The 20,079-nt window shown below is 41.5% G+C and overlaps 1 protein-coding gene across 1 annotated transcript in view; it reads left to right on the forward strand.

Moving 5' to 3' along the window:
- The window catches only part of ADGRA3 (adhesion G protein-coupled receptor A3), a 130,242-nt gene that overhangs the window by 46,499 nt on the left and 63,664 nt on the right, over positions 1-20,079 (forward strand). Inside the window, 2 exon segments of the mRNA XM_023223049.2 lie at positions 7,513-7,584; positions 14,620-14,691. Of these exon segments, the coding sequence (XP_023078817.1) occupies positions 7,513-7,584; positions 14,620-14,691 (144 nt within the window).

Below are 20,079 nucleotides of genomic sequence, written 5' to 3' on the forward strand. Positions count from 1 at the left end.
CCCAGCTAATTTTTGTATTTTGGGTAGAGATGGGGTTTCACCATGTTGGCCAGGCTGGTCTCAAACTCCTGACCTCAAGTGATCTGTCCTCCTTGGCCTCCCAAAGTGCTGGAATTACAGGCATGAACCACTGCGCCCAGCCCCGTCTCTGTCTTCATTTTATGGAATTGCCATTCTTGTATTGTGCTATATATTTAGTTACCAGTATTTGGTGACATGCCTCCCCCATATACTCTAACTGCTGACACTACAGTTGTCTACTGGTCAGTGTGTTTGACTTTCCAATGTGAATCCTACCCCTAGGCCACTAAGGTAATTCAGCATCTCTTCCAGCTATTGACAGAGTCTGTCCTAGTCAATAAGAGATGAGGAACAGAGCAGCCTGCTGTGGGGTGTGGAGAGAGATTTCCTAGCTTTTAAGGAGAGGTACGAGAAGAAAGTCTGTTTCTTTTCATGACTTTGTGGTTGGAGGTGATTTCTGAACCTGGGATTCCATATTGTAAGTCAGGCTCAGCCTGAAGGCACAGTTACATTCTGAGGATGGTGGATCTGAGAGATGGATGGAAGCAACCACAAAGGTTGCCCAACTCTTGATTTCCTGTGATGCCAGAGAATTACTTTTGTGATTGTTTTGTTGTTGTTGTTGAGATGGAGTCTCGCTCTGTCGCCCAGGCTGGAGTGCAGTGACCAGATCTCAGCTCACTGCAAGCTCCGCCTCCCGCGTTTACGCCATTCTCCTGCCTCAGCCTCCCAAGTAGCTGGGACTACAGGTGCCCGCCACCTCACCCGGCTAGTTTTTTGTATTTTTTTAGTAGAGATGGGGTTTCACTGTGTTAGTTAGGATGGTCTCGATCTCCTGACCTCGTGATCCACCCGTCTCGGCCTCCCAAAGTGCTGGGATTACAGGCTTGAGCCACCACGCCCGGCCACTTTTGTGATTGTTGAAGCCCTTTTGAGTTGAGAGTTCTGACACTTGCAGTTAAAGGCATCTTACCTGGTCTACTTTATGTTCTTTCCTAAAGGAGGTAATTCTTTTACCTAGAACTTAAAATATTCCTTTAGTTCTATTTAAGCAATTCTTGTGCTTTTTTCTCATTTATGCTTTAATGATCCAATGTATTCAGATTTAGCCATACATCCTGAAGTCAGACTCCTGTTTACTAGGGAAGCTGTGGGTTGGTGGGGGGAAAAGGGGATGTTAAATGAGAGAATCTGAGTATAAATATATTTTGGCAATGCCTGATTAATATGGCTATTATTAAATGTTATATAATATGTCAGGAATTTTTTATTAAAGGAAAAGTATATCTTTAAATTATATTACAGTACTCAGTTATTCATGAGAGGTATTTTGTAGAAACATATGCAGTTCATCATTGATTCCAAATTGATGTACTGCTTTAGCTAAACCAGTTCCTGTTGTAGATGCTGTTTAAAATCTGAAAAGGGAAACGTATGTTTTTAAAAAATGGAGCTGACATTATATATTTCTATTTACAGAGCTTTTTAGCTTATGCAAAGCAAGTCAAAAACATACAGGTTGAATTTTTTCGTAAAATCATCTTGTTGAAATGAGGGTCAGTTGGGGAGTTACAGGGGGAAAGACAGGAACTAATAAGTCAGTCCTGATGATTAACTGTACCTCCTGGGACTTAAAATGCTGGCGATCAAACATTTGATTATGAAATGTTTTAAATATACAGAAAAATGGAAAGGGCAATGCCATAATCTTTCATATTACCAATTTACTTACCCAGATTCAACAATTCAGTAATTATTAACAATATGCCATCATTTTTTTCTTCTGTATTGGAATATGCCTACATATGTTTGGTGAATTATTCGAAGGTCAACTGCAGACATCATGATTGTCTACTTTTATGGAGAAATGGAAATGATTCATAATGAGATACCGCATTCTCCAAATTATCTGGCTTTATCAACAGCCTTATAATTTTGTAGCCAACCATAACTTACTAAAAAATATATATATATATATTTTTGGGGGGTGCGGGGGACGGAGTCTCGCTCTGTGGCCCAGGCTGGAGTGCAGTGGTGGGATCTCAGCTCACTATAAGCTCCGCCTCCTGGGTTCATGCCATTCTCCTGCCTCAGCCTCCCGGGTAGCTAGGACTACAGGCGCCCGCCACCACGCCTGGCTAATTTTTTTGTATTTTTAGTAGAGACGGGGTTTCACCGTGTTAGCCAGGATGGTCTCGATCTCCTGACCTTGTGATCCACCCGCCTCGGTCTCCCAAAGTGCCGGGATTACAGGCGTGAGCCACCGCGCCCGGCCTAAAACATTTTTATAGAAAGGTTAATGTAATTCTGTCTCCTAGCCTTGGTGTGTTCTTTTGTCCATGAACATATCCACCCGCACGCTCTGTACCTCGTGTCTCCCCGTCGCTGAGTGGAGCAGAGCCTGCTCTTGTGGAACCTGTGGTCTCTCAGTGAAGACAGTTGAAGTAATTGAGGTGCACTTGGTACAGCGTGATAAGAGATGCCACAGGACAGGGCGCAGGGCACTGTTATTTACAGGGTTTTTTTTTTTTTTTTTTTTTTTTTGAGACAGAGTCTTGATCTGTCGCCAAGCTGGAGGGCAGTGGTGTGATCTCGGCTCACTGCAGCCTCTGCCTCCCGAGTTCAAGCCTCAGCCTCCTGAGTAGCTGGGACTACAGGTGTGTGCAACCACGCCTGGCTAATTTTTGTATTTTTAGTACAGACGGGGTTTCACCCATGTTGGCCAGGCTGGTCTCGAACTCCTGATCTCAGGTGATCCACCTGCCTCAGCCTCCCAAAGTCCTGGGATTATAGGCGTGAGCCAGTGTGCCCAGCATTCACAGGTATCTTTCTAGAGGAAGGAATGGAGTTTCACCCAAGGCCTCAAGGATACATGGGTGAAGAGTGATGGAGGTGAGGTTGTGAGTTGGAGGAGATTGTGATGTGTTTGGGACAGGGAATCCCAAGTGCAGAGGTCTAGAGGTGAGAGGAAATACCCTTTCTAGAAACATCTTGCAGTATGACTGGTATAAATGAAGAGAGACAGGGTGAGTGTTAAGGGAAGATGTTGAGCAGATGGGAAGTGAGAGTTGGTGAAGGAAAGGTGGGCAAGGCTGGGACCACGGGCAGTCTTGGAAGTTACCTTAACGCACCTGAATTTCCCTCTGAGGGACTGTGGATGTTTTTCAGGTTTCAATCAGAGCAGAGACTTGATCGGGTCTGTGTTTGAAAAGATCACTTCAAATGGAGAATCGGACGTAGGTGAGAACTTGTGTGGTTTACAACCTGGGCTAGGCTGATGATGATGACCAGGACAGAGAAACAGTGACTTTGAGGCCTAGTTGGAAGGCTGGGGGTTACCACATAAAATAACTTAGTTTTTCAGACATATGGAGAAGTCGAAAGAATGTTATCTCCAGCAACTCAACTTGATCACAGCCACCTTTTCAGTGTGTTTGGTTTTCCTGTTTTCCTATTATTTTAGCTATACATTTACTTGGTTCCTTTAGCAAATCTCCACTGTGTCAATCAGAAAGATACCCTTAAATCCTGGCCACTTATTAAGATCAAGAACTTGGCTGAATTTCTTAATCTTTCTGTGCATGAGTTTCTGCATCTTAAACAATGACACTGCCTCCTAGGGTGATTATAAGGTCTTAATGGTCTGATAAGTGATAGACACCAATTCACTATATTTAGTGGTTTGTGCATCTAAACAGCCCAGAGTTAGAGGTGGATTTCAGGCTTGGCTGGATCCAGGAGCTCACCGTTTTTCTCTTTTCCATTCTGTTGGCTTCTTCAGATTGTAGCAACAGGGCCATTAGCAGCTCCAGACTCAGATCTTGACCTCTTATCAAACCAGTGGGAATGTGTATGCTCATCCCTTCCTCTTCCACAAGTCCTGGGTGTAGTTAGACCAAAGTCATATAATTGCTAAGGCCAGAGTATTTGAAAAATCTGCACAAGGTTGATCAGGTGTCATACCTTAAGGGATGGTGTTGAAAATTTGGGGGCTCTACCTGTACCATATGGAGAAGTAGAGGTGTTTCCACCTTAAAGCAATGGAGAAGGCTGCTCCCCCACCAAATAAATAAATAAATAAATAAACATTAAATAATTGATAGCAATAATTATAGTGTTATTACTATTAAATTTTGGAACCTTTGATAGTTGCAAACCTTTCACACCTTCACTCACTGTAGAAGCTTTGAATTTTTGAATGGCTTCTGGTCTACACCTTTTGGCTATTTGTCCTTAGAGTGGAGTGGCTATTTGTCCTTAGGTCTCTGCTTGGCCTGGGTACTGGCTGGTTCACATTACCAGGCTGTTATCTTAACCTGCATTTCCCCAGAAGCAGGTCCCCAGGTGAGCTTTCAGTGTAGTAATTTGGTTGGGAGGTTTGCCCAACAGCCCTCATATTTGGTGCTGGACCATGAGAAGCAAGGGCAGCTGTTAGGGCAATGTATTCCCAAGCAGCTCCTGCAGCAGGCAGCTGGTACTGGGGACTGCTGGGAGCCAGTGAGGCACACACTCAGAACCCCCAGCCCTCTGGGAAATTTTGTTTTCCTCCCGGGTGAGGGCTCTTCCTATGGCCATTCCTGCCCTTTACATCTGACCTTCATGGATTGACTCTCAGGAGGTGCCCAAGAGAAAGCTGCATGGGGATGAGTTGCAGATTGAGGGACTGCAAGTGTGAGCACTGCTGTGCTGTCAGTGTCTGCTGCAGCAGGTACCTGGAAATAAGGATGCTGGCTGGTACCATGGCGTTCACAGTAGGGAACTTACCCTCTGCATAATATTCCTCTTTCTGTTGAAATTGCTACACCAGGGACCATCTTTTTACTCCAAGATAAGAGGAGAACTTAAAAGCTGGTTGGAAGTCCAGAGAGAAGGATGGGATTTGTGAGTTTACCTGACTACTAAGACCTTTTCTGACCATTTAAGTGTATTTTGTGAAGCTTCCTGACTTTTTCAGATCTTTTCAGATACTTTATTTAGAAAATATCTTAGAGGTTGGGTGCAAAAGCCCGAAAAGTTAGGGTAGTTACCAGCATTGACAAAGCTGTTTTCTTCTTATGGAATATGAAGTTTTCAGAATTCTGATTAACGAAATACCGATCCAGTAATGGTAATCAGAGTGTAGATTTTATACTGAAGTTTAATAATCATTTTGTTTTTTTAAATATTGTGAAGTACTGGGTGGGGGAGTTGCAGGGGGTTTGGTTTTATTTAGAAAAACCTGGCTCTGATTGTGGGGAGGTGGTAGAATTGGAATCCCAACCCTAGCTACTGAGGAGTGCCCATGTGTTAAAATGGGGATGAGATGCAAGAAAGACCATAGAATTTGCTGGAGGCCACAGTGATCCCAGAATTCACAGGTTGCATTTCCAGAGCAGCGTTCTTGAGAATTTCTAGTCCAGTCTCTATCACCAGGTATTAAACAGCACGCATAGTGTGGGAAGCCACAGTGCCACTGACACATCAAAAATGCTGGGCTTACGGTAAATACGCTCTGGGCTTCGCTGCTGAGCGAAGGGCCAACCTCCTCAGGATGCTTTTGTGAAATTTCTGGGGAATCCAACCAGAAGCCAATTTTGATGTTGTAACTTTTGCTATATTGGTAGAATGAGCCTGAGAGAAAACTCACATGTTATGAGGCATGCCATGTACAGCAGTTCACTTTCATTAGCTGGTGGCACAGTGACGTTGAATGTGCCTCCGATTGGATGGAAGAAAACACATGAATCTGTGTTCATTGCAGTGAGACTTCTTTGGAGTCCTTTCTGTTGCGTAGGTAGAGAAGGGATGCCCGCTGCTTTCTGATTTGGAGTGGGTGGAGAAGGCAAACTGAGGATTTTCCTCTAAATAATTTAGACTGCCTGGGCACAGGTGAGAACGCCCATGACGGAGCAATTGTCATTAAAGAGCCTCACACAGTGCTGTGCTGACAGGGGGTGCCAGTGTTTCAGGGTCTACTTCCAGGAAGGTCTTGTACATTTCAAGTAAGTAAGGGACTAAGGCACCCTGGAGGTACTGGTTACCTTGGCTTGTACTGAGCATTTCTCTACATGTCTGTTTTGTTTCACCAACGGTGTGTGCATCCTTAAATGAAGAGTAGTGTTGGAAGCGTACATGTGGCTATACAAAGAAGGGGCAAGGTTGCCACTGTTATGTAAGGATGTCAGGAGAAGAAAAACTGAAAAGAGTTTCGGTTCGCCATCTGGCTTCAGCTTCCCTGGGAGATGAGCAGAGGCCACTCTGGCTTCAGCAGACAAGGTTGTAGGCGAGTCCTGACAGACAGTCCCAGCTGAGGGGGTCCCATAAAGCTGAAGAGTGGGCCAGTCACTGGCAGAAGTGTGGTCTAGGGAAAAGGACTGTGTTTAGACTGTCAGCTCTCCGCAGAGGTCTAGCCATACACTTGTATAGGTGACTGGTAAGTCCCCAGCTGAGCCCAGTGACCAGGAAGAGAGCCGTAGCCATAGCCTGTCTGTAAAACCACACGGGTAAAGGGATGTGGCTGAGACACTCACTGCTGCCTCCCATCCCTAAGTAGTAGTGCTCTTGCATGGACGTGCCAGCATACTTGAGAAGAATGAGGATAAATGGTGACTGCTATCAAATTCCACGTGGTATGAAGCTTGTGCATCTGTGCTTTGAGCTATGTATTGTGGTTTATCACACACTTATTTTATATCCTCACCTCTTAGAAAACCTAACCATAGGCCGAGTGTGGTGGCTCATGCCTGTAATCCCAGCACTTTGAGAGACCGAGGCAGGCAGATTGCTTGAGGTCAGGAGTTCGAGACCAGTCTGGCCAACATGGCAAAACCTCGTCTCTACTAAAAATACAAAAAATTAGCTGGGTGTGGTATCAGGCGCCTGTAACCCCACCTACACAGGAGGCTGAGGCATGAGAATTGCTTGAGCCTGGGAGGTGGAGGTTGCAGTGAGCCAAGATCACGCCATTGCACTCCAGCCTGGTTGACAGAGCAAGACTCCGTCTCAAATGACAGCAACAACAAAAAAGATAAAAACCTAAATTTAGAAGGCCAGGGAAGGGAAAATATATGAACAACCAAAAGACATGAATCTTAGAGTGTATATTTTTGAAGATGGGTTTTAAAAATTCAATTGTATCATGTTTGTTACAGTTGTAATTAGATTTACTTTGATATTCAAAGTATGGCATACTAAGGAAGAAATTATAGAAGTAATGTATATGATTGTAGTTCAGTGATAATTGTGAAGTTAAATAATATATTAGGTCACATATTTCTTTTATGACATATATTTTTATTCTTTTATTTACCAAACCAAAAGGCTCTGGAGCTAGATTTGTCAAATTTGCATTCTGACTCTACCATTTACTACTGGCTTGATCTTGGCTTAATCATTTTGACTTCAGTTTCCTCCTATTATACTTTTGTTTTTTTGTATAGCAGGTAAGTGTGGTGTGCCTGAATACTTGTTACAGTGTTGATATGTGAATAACTTTTATTTTATTTTTAACAGGGACCTCCGAAACAATCTTATTAGTAGTATAGATCCAGGTGCCTTTTGGGGACTGTCATCTCTAAAAAGATTGTAAGTGTTTGAATTGCTTGCTTATGAGTTTGAATTGTTCCTTGTATAAGTAGCTGTCAACTTACTTTAACATGGTGAAAAATGGACATTTAATAATTCTTTGAGCTTCACCTGACTGGGTCCCTGATACAGAAACAGAAAGAGGCTGGGCGCAGTGACTCACGCCTGTAATCCTAGTGCTTTGGGAGGCCGAGGCGGGTGGATCACCTGAGGTCAGGAATTCGAGACCCCCCTGACCAACATGGTGAAACCCCGTCTCTACTAAAAATACAAAAATTAGCTGTCATGGTGGCGTGTGCCTGTAATCCCGGCAACCTGGGAGGTTGAGGCAGGAGAATCACTGGAACCTGGGAGTGGGAGACCTGTGAGGCATGATCTGAGATCGTGCCACTGCACGACAGGGCGGGACTCTGTCTCAAGGAAACAAAAAGAAAGAAAAACAGAAAGAATATTTTATATAAGTAGCTGAGAAGGTGGTTAATTTGCACAGTGGTTTGATTTGTTTGGTGGTGGCTGGCTGTGTTCCTCTTCTGCTACTAAAATCATTACCATGTCGGCTTTGCCAGCAGACATAATCTGTAGACGATTTTCAAATTATGAATCCATTCAAACTGTGTCCGTTGTAAATGCCATGTAAACAAAGGTACCTTTTAAGTAATGATTTAAAATCTTGCCATTTTCATGTGTATCTATATATTACAATTTTAAAACCCAAGGACCAGTTTTTTATTGCTTCTGAAGCTAAACAACTCCCCTATCTCCTATATGAAGCTCCTTTCGCAGTTGCTGTCTGAGCAGGCCCACATTTTAGAAGCGGCTCTACAAAAAAGCCATGAGGACTGTCTCTCCATCCTTTATTCTTTCTGAAAGCATTTACTGAGCACTTAACCACTTACCATGCCCTGACTTCTTCGGAAGATCTTGCAGACTCTTGGGGTTGGGGGGATAGATAATGTAGGAGAAGAAAAATAATTTTCCCTCTACCCTTCCAGTTTCTCAGCTTGGACCTCTAACAAAAGACAGATTAACAAGAGAAAAACAGAAGTTTATTGAGAAAACTCAGGAAAAGAGTAATTCTCAAAAGAGGTGGCATAGAACTCTGGCTTATGTAGGCTTTCAACAAGGAGCAATACATTTTTTGAGAAGTGACAAGACAAAGGAGAAGGACCTTGAGTCTCTTAAGGGAAAGCAAATTGTAGGAAGGCAAATATACGGGAGACTAATGGTAGATAAAGTCTAATTAGTAATGTTTGTTATGTAGATTCCTTTGGTGCCTTGACTAAGCTGATAAGGGTCCAAAGCCCTCTCCCGGAGGAACTTTTGTCCTTTCTGGTGGAGAGGGGAGGAGGGACACCTTTCTAAATTTATGTCCTGCTTTTCGTCAGCTAAGGTAGAGCAGAGAGCTTTTCTTGTATCTATCTGCTTTTCAATCAGCCTGTAGCTAGAAATAATCCTTATGCCAATATGACATGTTTTGGGTGGCATGTTCTGCTACCCTTCAGTCGTTAGTGAAAATACAGCTGAACGCACACACAGGTGCTGTAACAGGTAAAATCATAAACATAACCTGCTAGGGAAAGGAGAGAGCGCCTGCGATGGGAACAGCCTCCCGTGAGAGCCACGGACTTGTTTAGATTTGAACTTGCTCCCAGGGAATGAATACATATTAAAAAGGCCTTCCAAACAGGGTGGGCACAGGTGTGCAAGAATGTATCTCTTGGGACAATAGTTTAGTTCTTTGATCAGAGCAGAAAGTAGAAAGAGGAAAAAGAATATTGGAAGATCATACTGGTCAGGGGACTGGGCTTTTGAAGACCTGCTATGTTAAAAATGTTTAATCTGTTCTTTAGACAGTAGGGGGCTACCAGAACTTTCTGAATATGGAATTGACATGATCAGATTTGTATTTCAGAATATTCTGATGGCAATAAGGAGAAACCACATAAGTGTAGGGAGACTAGGGACAAAAGATCAGGGAGAGAGACCAGATCCGTGATTTTATTTTCCTTATAGTCATCCTTTTGGCTGGCTCTATCTCTTGTTTCTCTGGGATTCTTATATACTTCTTTAAGTTTTCTTTTTTTTTCCCCCCTCCAGTGTGTGTGGGTATTTTTTTATGTCTTACTGGTTTTCTGTAGTATTTGCATAATAACACTGGGTATGGCTGCTTTTAGTTTAATTATGCCATGACTTACATTGACTTTCCATCCTAATACTTTTGACATCTTTTGTCTTATTTAGTCGTTTAAAACCTATTTCTTTTTTTTTTTTTTTTTTAACTTTTTAGTTCAGGGGTAGCAGGTTTGTTGCATAGGTAAACTTGTGCCATGGGGGTTTGTTGTACAGATTATTTCATCACCCAGGTATTAAGCCTAGTACCCGTTAGTTGTTTTTCTTGATCCTCTCCCTCCCACCACCCTCCTCCCTCCAAAAGGCCTCAGTGTGTGTTGTTCCCTCTATGTGTCCATGTGTTCTCATCATTTAGCTCCCGCTTAAAAGTGAGAACATGCAGTATTTGCAAAACCTGTTCTTTTTTATTGTCAAATCCAATTGTAAAAATTGGTCATGCCCTTTTTGCAAAATATTTTTTTTGTTATTGCTTTTGCAAGTAAAATATCTTTCATCTAAAACCTATCATCTGTAGCTTTCCTCCTATTTTTCTCTCTTAGACAGTCTTAAGGGTCAGAATTCTGTAAGATTAAGAACGGTAGGAGTTAAAGGATTTTCTCTTTGTCTTTGAAAATTAGTTACAATTTGAATCAGTAGGGAATTTTCATACCGTAGTTTTTGCTGGGGGTGAGTGGTGGTTCCCTGTGTTTATCAGTCTTTGTCTGCACTCATTAGAAGCTCAGGGCCATCTGGAGGAGATCTTGCTACTAATCAGTTTTCTTCTCTTCCGCCCATTCTACACTTTATTATTTTCTAGTGAAGGCTTTTAATGAAACCAGTTAGAAAAACTGGCTGGTCTGGAGTAGGTGGTAGTGGAGATTGGAGTTCTAGGTAAGAAAGGTAAGAGTTATAGGAGGGTGGAGCTTAGGCATCAGATTGCATAGGACCAAGCCAGGTTTAGCGTTCAGTAAAAGCACTCTCAACCAGGTATGGCAGTGTAATCAAAGTGATAAGGTGGTGATCGGTGTCAGTTCAGTTAAACAAAAATTCCTGAAGTTCATCCTGAGAGCCCAACTGTGAGCAAGGCTCTGGAGACACACAGGTAAATCAGGAACCTCTTGAGGGGTCTGCAGTCTAATGGAATTACGAACACTGACCATGAGCCTGGATATGGAATCGAAATACAGTTGCAAGGAGATGAAGCAGTAGCTGAAGTTTAGCTGCTGTAAGAGTCTTGGAAGTTGTTAGGACTCAGCTATCCAGACACAGGCGGGGGATACGAAGCATGACCGTAAACAGGCTGCGCCTCCAGACAGGTCATTAGGAAGTGGAGGGGCAGCAGCAGGTGAGCGTGATTTACGGCAGTGACTCACTTTCTTTGTGCTTGTGTCTGTGCCTGAGTCAGTTTTGCACCCATGCCTAGGAACATAAGGCCTCAAGTAGAAAGCAAAAGTGTAGGGGCTCAGATCTATCCTATCAGAAACTCTGGGGCTGATGCTGAATGATTTTTATTTCAACCATCCCTCCCAGTGATTCCGATGTGAAAGTATGAGAACTTTTAGAATATTTTTCCCTCCAATCTCTGTTTTTTCCCTTAATGAGAGGAATGTGAAATTATCCTCTCAGGCCCTTTTCTTACCCACTCCCTCTGTGTTCCACACTGTTGTAGTCACAGCTTTTAGGTAATAAAAATATTAATGCTGATTGTATCTCTATGCTGAGATACAGGTTGAAGAAAACTTGGCTGTTAATAAAAAGCAGTGTCTTCATAATATTTTAGATACTGCAGATTATCTTAGAATTTCCATCTAGTTATTTATCTTTCAGTAAATAAACTCTTAAGCACTGCCATCCAAAATGAATTTTAAAAATTCTTGTTCAGGAGTATTTAATATAATTACTGATATTGTACCAGGCATTGCCTTAGTAGTCTTTCACTCTGTTACATGTTAAGTAGTCTCTTGTGTTCTTGCTTAGGAAGGTAATTGCCATTTATAATATTCTTCCCATTAGAAGATACATTCTTAATTCCAAACAGATGACTTGTAATTAACTTAGGATACACAACTTGCAAGCTGAAGAAGTCCTGTATGTAAACTCAACGGGATATAAAGATATTTGACAGTAGTGTTTGCTAGTTGCTCATAGATACAGACCCTTTTTCTTATGGGTTCTTAAGTCATTAATTTCAATTGTGCATCTCCCTTAACAAGCATACATAAAGTATTTTTGTTATTATACCATGCCTTTGCCTTTAGTTTATAAATAATTTGAATCAGGAAGTTGAATTGGCACTCTGAAGAATATACTATCAGAAGTAGGTGAACCCTAGATCCATCACTTTCTCTTGTGTTTTATCAGTCAATTTAAGTTGATTTTCAATCCAAATAAAAACCCATTATTAATATCTAAATACCATTTTAAGTAGGTTTAGCTGTAACGAAATTGTTTCCCAGAGAATCAGTGGTAATTGCACCATTTAAAGCTCAGAATTGAGACAAGATTATAAATAGAGCCCAGATACGCTTGTTTGTGCAACAATTTACAAGAAGATGCCTAATTTTTGTTAACAGTGAAACCCAGAAATAAAAGGAAAATCAACTGGAATTTAAACGAAAAGGCCCCATGTGATTAAATACTTAGGAGCTACAGAACAATGAGGACAGATAAAGACTTGTATTGCTTAAGATTCTTTTATCAAAAGTTGTCATAAGAGAGGGAAGGCAGAACTATGAAATTATTGAAGACCAGGATTACCTAAGGTGCTGTGTTAGGCCTCTCCAGAGAGAGAGGACCAGTAGGATGTATGAGAGGGGATTTATGAGGGGGAATTGGCTCACATGATCACAGAGGGAGAGAGGTCCCGCAATAGGCTTTCTGCAAGCTGAAGGGCCTATGAATCCTGTAGCATAGCTCAATCCAAGTCTGGAAGCCTCAGAACTGGACAGAGCAGTCCCCAGTCTAAGGCCGAAGTCCTAAAAGCCCCAGGAAGCCCACTGATGCAAGTTCCAGAGTCCAAAAGACAACCTGTAGCCTGATGTCCAACAATAGGAGGAGAAGGCGGAAGGGGAGAAAGAACAGAGAGAGATAAGCCCTCTCTTTTGCCTGTTTGTCCCAGCGGGGCTCCAGCTGATTGGATGGTGCCCACTCACATTGACGGCAGGTCCTCCCTCTCTGTCCATTCACTCCTGCACCAATCTCCCCTGGAAATGCCCTCACAGACACACCCAAACCAGTGCTTCAGCAGCCAGTGAGACCTCTCAGTCCAGCCAAGTTGACACCTAAAATTAAACCATCCCATTTTAACTTTTGAAATAGTCAAGGAAAAAAGCAAATGAGTTAGGTACCTGATTCAAATGCTATGTTCTTAGAATTTCTGGTGAGACTACTACATCTTCTGCCATGACCAAGTACACAGTTTGGAATCCAATACTTTTAGTTTGAAATGGATGGTGTAGATCGCCTTGTTGAAGAGTAACTGAGTATCTCAAAGAATGTGTACCTCTCTATGAGAGAGAATAATAAGGACTTTGGAGGCAATATGATGAAATTATTTTTGAAAGTTTGGCTTAGGGAGCTTATTCTAATTATTTTGTTAGAATTCAAAGTGTGGTGAAATTGGCCGGGCGCGGTGGCTCAAGCCTGTAATCCCAGCACTTTGGGAGGCCGAGACGGGCGGATCATGAGGTCAGGAGATCGAGACCATCCTGGCTAACATGGTGAAACCCCGTCTCTACTAAAAAAAAAATACAAAAAACTAGCCAGGCGAGGTGGCGGGCGCCTGTAGTCCCAGCTACTCAGGAGGCTGAGGCAGGAGAATGGTGTGAACCTGGGAGGCGGAGCTTGCAGTGAGCTGAGATCCAGCCACTGCACTCCAGCCTGGGCGACAGAGCCAGACTCCATCTCAAAAAAAAAAAAAAAAGAAAAACAAAGTGTGATGAATTATTCCAAGTCTAGCAACTAATAAAACTTAAGATTCATTGCTTCAGAGTTTTCTTGCATAGGGCTTACTAAGTCCACTGAAAACAATGATGCAAGTCATGCCATCCCAGGTGAAAGTTACAGATATTGTTAGTGGTTATCTCCCAACGTAAAGTTTTTACTTTTAAACCAGTACAGGTCTCTGATTAAATGTAAAAATAAAATTGTGTTCATTGTCCTTGATGTCAAGCAAAATAAATAAAGAGGGATAGAACAAAATATTAACTAAAACTTTTACATAGGTAAAAAGAAAAAAGTTTCATTGAGGAGAAGTAAAAAATATTTAGAAGGTAACATTTAATAGGAAATAGAAATGAGGAGTGATTGCAAAAATAATTGGGCCATATCATAGATATTGTTAAAGTAATTTGGCTTGGAGTCTGAATGATAGATCTGTAAACTGAAAGCTAACACGGTTTTTTTTTTTTTTCATTGTAGTTGAAACTTCTGAGTATTTAAGGAATGAAGTCAGAAAATGGTATTTTCAGATGTTCCTCAGGAGACAAAAGTTCCATCATTGTAATAATTTGCCCTTTTATCCATTATCCGTTATTTACTGGCTGAGTTTGGGCTCAGTTCTCCAACAGTCGCAGCATAATTAACTGTAGGTCATCTAAGGAATTGTATTGCGGGCAGCAAGATAGTTTGAGTCTCATTTTTACTACTCCAATTTTATCTTGAGTAATTTTGCAAGAGTAAGTACTTGAAATATAGAGGGCACTGTAATTGAGCAGCATTAGTCTGTGAGTGCCGGCAGTAAGTGAAAGCAAGGATCATTTTCGGCCTCACTGCTATCCTTATCTCACTTAAGTAGAGTAAATATCTCAAATATGCTAGAATAAAGGTCTTGTGCGATACCTGGGTGCTGTTCTTGAATACTGAATGCATGAGACCTTCATTAACCAAGAGAACTAATTGAAGACACTTTTCCACCCTTCTCCTTAGGGATCTGACAAACAATCGAATAGGATGTCTGAATGCAGACATATTTCGAGGACTCACCAATCTGGTTCGGCTGTAAGTACATCTTTTCTTTCCCATTAAAAGATAAGGAAGCATTAGAGCCAGTACCTAAATATGTATGAAACTTATGATCTATTTAATTATAAGTAGCAAATGTAGGGGTTTTAGAAGCCTTAAGGGACAGAGAGCTCACAATTTAATCATGGGGGTGTAATCTGCTCAGAATATAATGGTACCTTACCACACCACACACAGACACATGTGCGTACACAGACACATGTACACACACACCACATAACACCACACACAGACACATGTGCGCACACAGACACATGTACACACACACCACATAACACAGTGTAGTACATGCAACAGAGAGCACATTCATGCTGAGAGGTATGATCAAAAGCTTTGCTAGTCTGGGAAAATTTGAGCTGATGTACGCTGATGGCCCAGAAGATTTGCAGAGATCTGGGTAGTTAGAAAGGAAAAGAAGCCAAACCAATGATACATGAAGGTAGGAATGAGAACACGGCCATTTGTCAAGGGGGAGGGGGGTGGACTTGGAGTAAAATAACCATTTGAATTGTGCCTCTGACCATGTGATTTGGGGTGAGTTGTTTGACTTTTCTGTTTTTCACCTGCAAAGTAGGATTAATAGTAGCTCAAAGTTACAATGATTATTTAAGATTTAAGTTATATATGTTTATTATAATGTATATAGAATATAAATGTGGAAGAACTTTGTATAAGTCATCAGGTATGTTTATATCTTTTTTAAAAAAAGAAGTTTTAAGCCAGACACGGTGGCTCACGCCTGTAATCCCAGCACTTTGGGAGGCCGAGGCAGACAGCTCACTGGAGGTCAGGAGTTGGAGACCAGCCTGGCCAACATGGTAAAACCCCATCTCTACTAAAAGTACAAAAATTAGCCGGGCGTGGTGGCGCATACCTGTAGTCCCAGCTACTCGGGAGGCTGAGGCACAAGAATTGCTTGAACCCAGGAGGCAGAGGTTGCAGTGAGCCAAGATTGTGCCACTGCACTCCACCTCTGGGTGACAGGCCAAGACTCTGTCTCAAAAAAATTTAAAAAAGTAATAAAAGTTCTGTTTGGGAGTAATTATACATGAGGCTGATTATTTATAATAGAGCTTTATTTTGAAATGTATGAAAAGCAGATAGGGGCTTAGAACTGATTAAACAATAGGAAGCCACTAAAAGACATTTCTGTTGGAAAATGGCATGAAATCGTGTTTTAGAGACAAGCCGTCTGGGAATAGGATTCCACATGAAATGCTAGATGTGGAGTGGAAGGTCAGTGTAAGGGTTGTCTACTTGCGGTTCTTTCTCCCTGTAGCTTTTTAGAATGTTTCTTGTATTTCATGTTACCTTTGAAAAACCAATTAGGAGCTTAAATGATGAGATTCTTTCATCTATACAGTAAGGGAAGAGACTTCAGATCAGTTATTAGAGTAGAACAGAATGTACCTGCTGCATAGGAAATTTGTAGCTGTTTTCAGTGTGTCCTTTTGTTTTCAGGGAAAGTTTGGCCTGATTTTTGTTTTTCAACAAAAGACTGATTTGGTGTGCAGCTTTACTCATGACTTGAAGTTAGTTGAATTAGTTGCTGCGTAACTCCTTTGTAACTGCCTTGCAAACATTTCTATCTCAGTGCTTTTTAAAATCTCTTCTTGAGATTTTGGTATTTTTACTTTTTTTTTTGTTTTCGAGATGGAGTCTCGCTCGGTCACCCAGGCTGGAGTGGGAGTGGCATGATCTCGGCTCACTGCAACCTCCACCTCCTGGATTCACGCCATTCTCTGCCTCAGCCTTGCGAGTAGCTGGGATTACAGGTGCCCGCCACCACGCCCGGCTAATTTTTTTGTATTTTTAGTAGAGATGGGGTTTCGCCATCTTGGCCAGGCTGGTCTGAGACTCCTGACCTCATGATCCACCCGTCCCGGCCTCCCAAAGTGCTGGGATTACAGGTGTGAGCCACTGTGCCTGGCTATATTTTTACTTTTGAGGACTGCGTTAGAATTGACAAAATCATACATCTGTGAAGGAGACTTTTGTTATGTTTTTGGACAGCTATGACTGAAGTAATGAAAAACAAAATAGTAAACTGGAGTCTACTATTTTGTTGATTTTAGTTTTAGATTGATTTCTAGCTCTGGCCTAGGTATTTGACACATCACCACATGTTCTTTAGGCAAAAGAGCTGGGTGGGACAGAGCTTCTGTTAGGGCAGATTGCTGTTTTCTTAGTATTTCCTTTGCCTCCTTCATCAAGAACTAAAATATTTGGTAGGTTTAGAACTTGGGTGATCTCTTACATTTTTACCAATTATCTTATACCCGTTGTGAGAATTTATACATCACAGAACACAATGAACATCATCCAAGTAACACATTAAAACATAAAAATAACATTGCCAAGCTTCCCACTTTGAGATTTGATTGAGATAATCTTATAGTTCATGTACTAATAGATGATAGTGGCCTTTAAATTTGATTTACTTTTATTTTTATATAGATTTCTGGGGTACAGGTGCAGTTTTGTTACAGGCATAGATTCCATGGTGGTCAAGTCAGGGCTTTTAGGTATCCATCACCTGAATAATGTACATTATACCCATTAAGTAATTTCTCATCATCCACCTTCCTCCCACCCCCTCATGCGTGTGATTCTCCACTGTCTATCATTCCTATTGTGGATCTCCTAAATGGAGCAGTCTGTGGCATATACAACAGTATACCTGGCCTACATCTTTTAAATACTTTGTAAAGAACAACATGGCAATTAAGGAAACTTCTTACCACTCAGCATTGTATTGCAGTGACATTGCTTATCATAATTTGGGTTGGCACAGGTCTAGAGCTGTGGATCAGGAAACTTTAAGTGTTTTGCATGGGCTGCTGCTGTACCCAGATTTTTGAGCTCTTGAGCCAGGCCGTATGTGGGATGTGAAGGCTGGTAACAGCTCATATTTCAGATGTAGAGAATGGCATTTTCTCAGTCCAGTGAGTGGAAAAGAGAATATGATTAGGAATGGAGCATGCAGTACATTCCTTAGATTAGGAATCAGAGATCTTCCTCTTACTGTTTCCCACCTGAAAGAGAAGGTATACACAAAGAAAGAATTCTAGAGTGGATCACTGTTCTAGCTGTTTCCTCTGGTAACTCTTGAACCGGGGACCTCAAACTGAGTGGGTCCCTTAGCCAACTTCCTTGGGATGATGAGACCTTGGCGAACAGCCTAGGCATTCTCAGCCAGATTTCTTGTCATTTTTGATCGAATCTTGGCTTTGGAAATCTATGAATTCATTTTTTTTTTAAAAAACTACCCTTTCTTTAAGTGTGTCAGAGACCCTAGTAGACATGGGTGGGGTGGGGGTGTAAAATTGATTAATTCTATATATTGATCTCTGCCTTTGCTGATGGAGAAGTTCTCTTGAACTGTCTCAGAGCAGTATAGTCCTACTTGCAAAGGTTCTCACTCTGTCCCACTGTAACAGTGGACGTAACTGGCAGGCCAAATGGGGAGCCAATAATGGACTTCAGTGAAGTCTGTGTCCTTCACTTAGGAAGTTAATTTGCAGAGAAATGTCAGGAGATCTACAGACCAAAATCTGTGTCAGGAGATCTACAGACCAAAATTTTTTCAAGTTGTTCTTTATGGGCAATCTAATACCTGTATATTTTCCTCAAGAATTATACTTTTAATATTTTCCTATCAGAAATATATGTATTTATAAGAACTACCCTTTACAATTTCCTTTATATGCAAACATGTGTTGTGTGTGTATGTATTTGTATATAAATACATATATACAACTAATATGTTTGTATAAAGAACTTCCTTTATACAAAAAAGTGGTTGTTATTGAGTAATAAAATCATATGAAGGAAAAATTAGATCTCTTTTCATCATTTCAGTTGCATCATCCTGAGATAACTTGTATTAATGATCTGGTGTATATATATATATATTTTTTTCTTCTGTTATACTCAGAAATGCATAGACACACGTACAGGGCTTTAAAAATGCTCTGTACCTGGCAACTCAGTTTAAAAATAATTTACCAACATATTAACATCTTTTTAATAGAGTACATGTTGATTTAGTTCATGCTTGTCATTGGCTACAGAATATTCTAGGTATAGAACAGATTGTAACTTAGTCATTCCTCTGTAGATGGAGATTGCATTTAATTGCATTTTCCCCTCCTTTACCAAATCTGCCCTGATAGAGGCTTCAGTATAACAGATGATGCATCATATACGCATGCAACTCTTAGGAATTCAAATGTATCTAGTCAGCAAAAAATAAGTAAATAAAGTCAAATTAAGTGAGAGTAAAACAACAATGGCCAGTCACAGTGGCTCATGCCTGTAATCCCAGCACTTTGGAAGGCCGAGGTGAGTGGATCACTTGAGGTCAGGAGTTCAAGACCAGCCTGGCCAACATGATGAAACCTCGTGCCTACTAAAAATACAAAAATTAGCCAGGCCTGGTGGCATGTACCTGTAATCCCAGCTACTCTGGAGGCTGAGGCATGAGAATCCTCTTGAACCCGGGAGGCAGAGGTTGCAGTGAGCTACTACACTCCATCCACTGCTCTCCATCCTGGGCAACAGAGTGAGACTTGTCTCAAAAAAAAATAATAAAATAAAAAAGAACAGCATAAAGGGTGGAGTGGGCGGGTAACCTGCTGCTCCTTTCTACGAGCTTATTATGATATGGGAGCAGTGACTTTGCTCTTGTCATTCTCGACTCCCTTTTAGTTTTATTTATTTACGTATTTATTTGGTGAGCATCTCAGAGCTAGACTGTGATTGTAATGTTTTAAAATCTGTGTCATTGTTTATGGCCCCCAAATCCAAGCTAATTACTTCACTTGTGTTCAGCTGTACAAATAGCAGTCTTTTCCAACACTCAAGGAAAAATTGGTTTGTGTTGGGATTTCCTGAGAAAATGCCATGTCCTTCTCTAATGTGATCCCTTCCTTTGTGATTTCCAAGGGAAATATCTAATAATATGCATATTAGACTAGTGGTTGCTGTAAGATGCAACTTTTATTTTTATTTTTTATTTTTTTGGAGCTAAAGTTTCACTCTGTTACCCAGGCTGGAGTGCAGTGGTACCATCTTGGTTCACTGTCACCTCCGCTTCCCAGGTTCTAAGCGATTCTCCCACCTTAGCCTCCCAAGTAGCAGGGACTATAGGCACACATCATCAACCTGGCTAATTTTTGTATTTTTAGTAGAGATGGGATTTCACCATATTGGCCAGGCTGGTCTCAAACTCCTGACCTCAGACAATCTGCCTTGGCTTCCCAAAGTGCTGGATTACAAGTGTGGGCCACTGCACCTGGCCCGATTCTTTTCTTTTTTTTTTTTTTGAGACGGAGTCTGGCTCTGTCACCCAGGCTGGAGTGC

This window comes from Piliocolobus tephrosceles, chromosome 3, assembly GCF_002776525.5.
Source record: "Piliocolobus tephrosceles isolate RC106 chromosome 3, ASM277652v3, whole genome shotgun sequence".
Taxonomy (NCBI): domain Eukaryota; kingdom Metazoa; phylum Chordata; class Mammalia; order Primates; family Cercopithecidae; genus Piliocolobus; species Piliocolobus tephrosceles.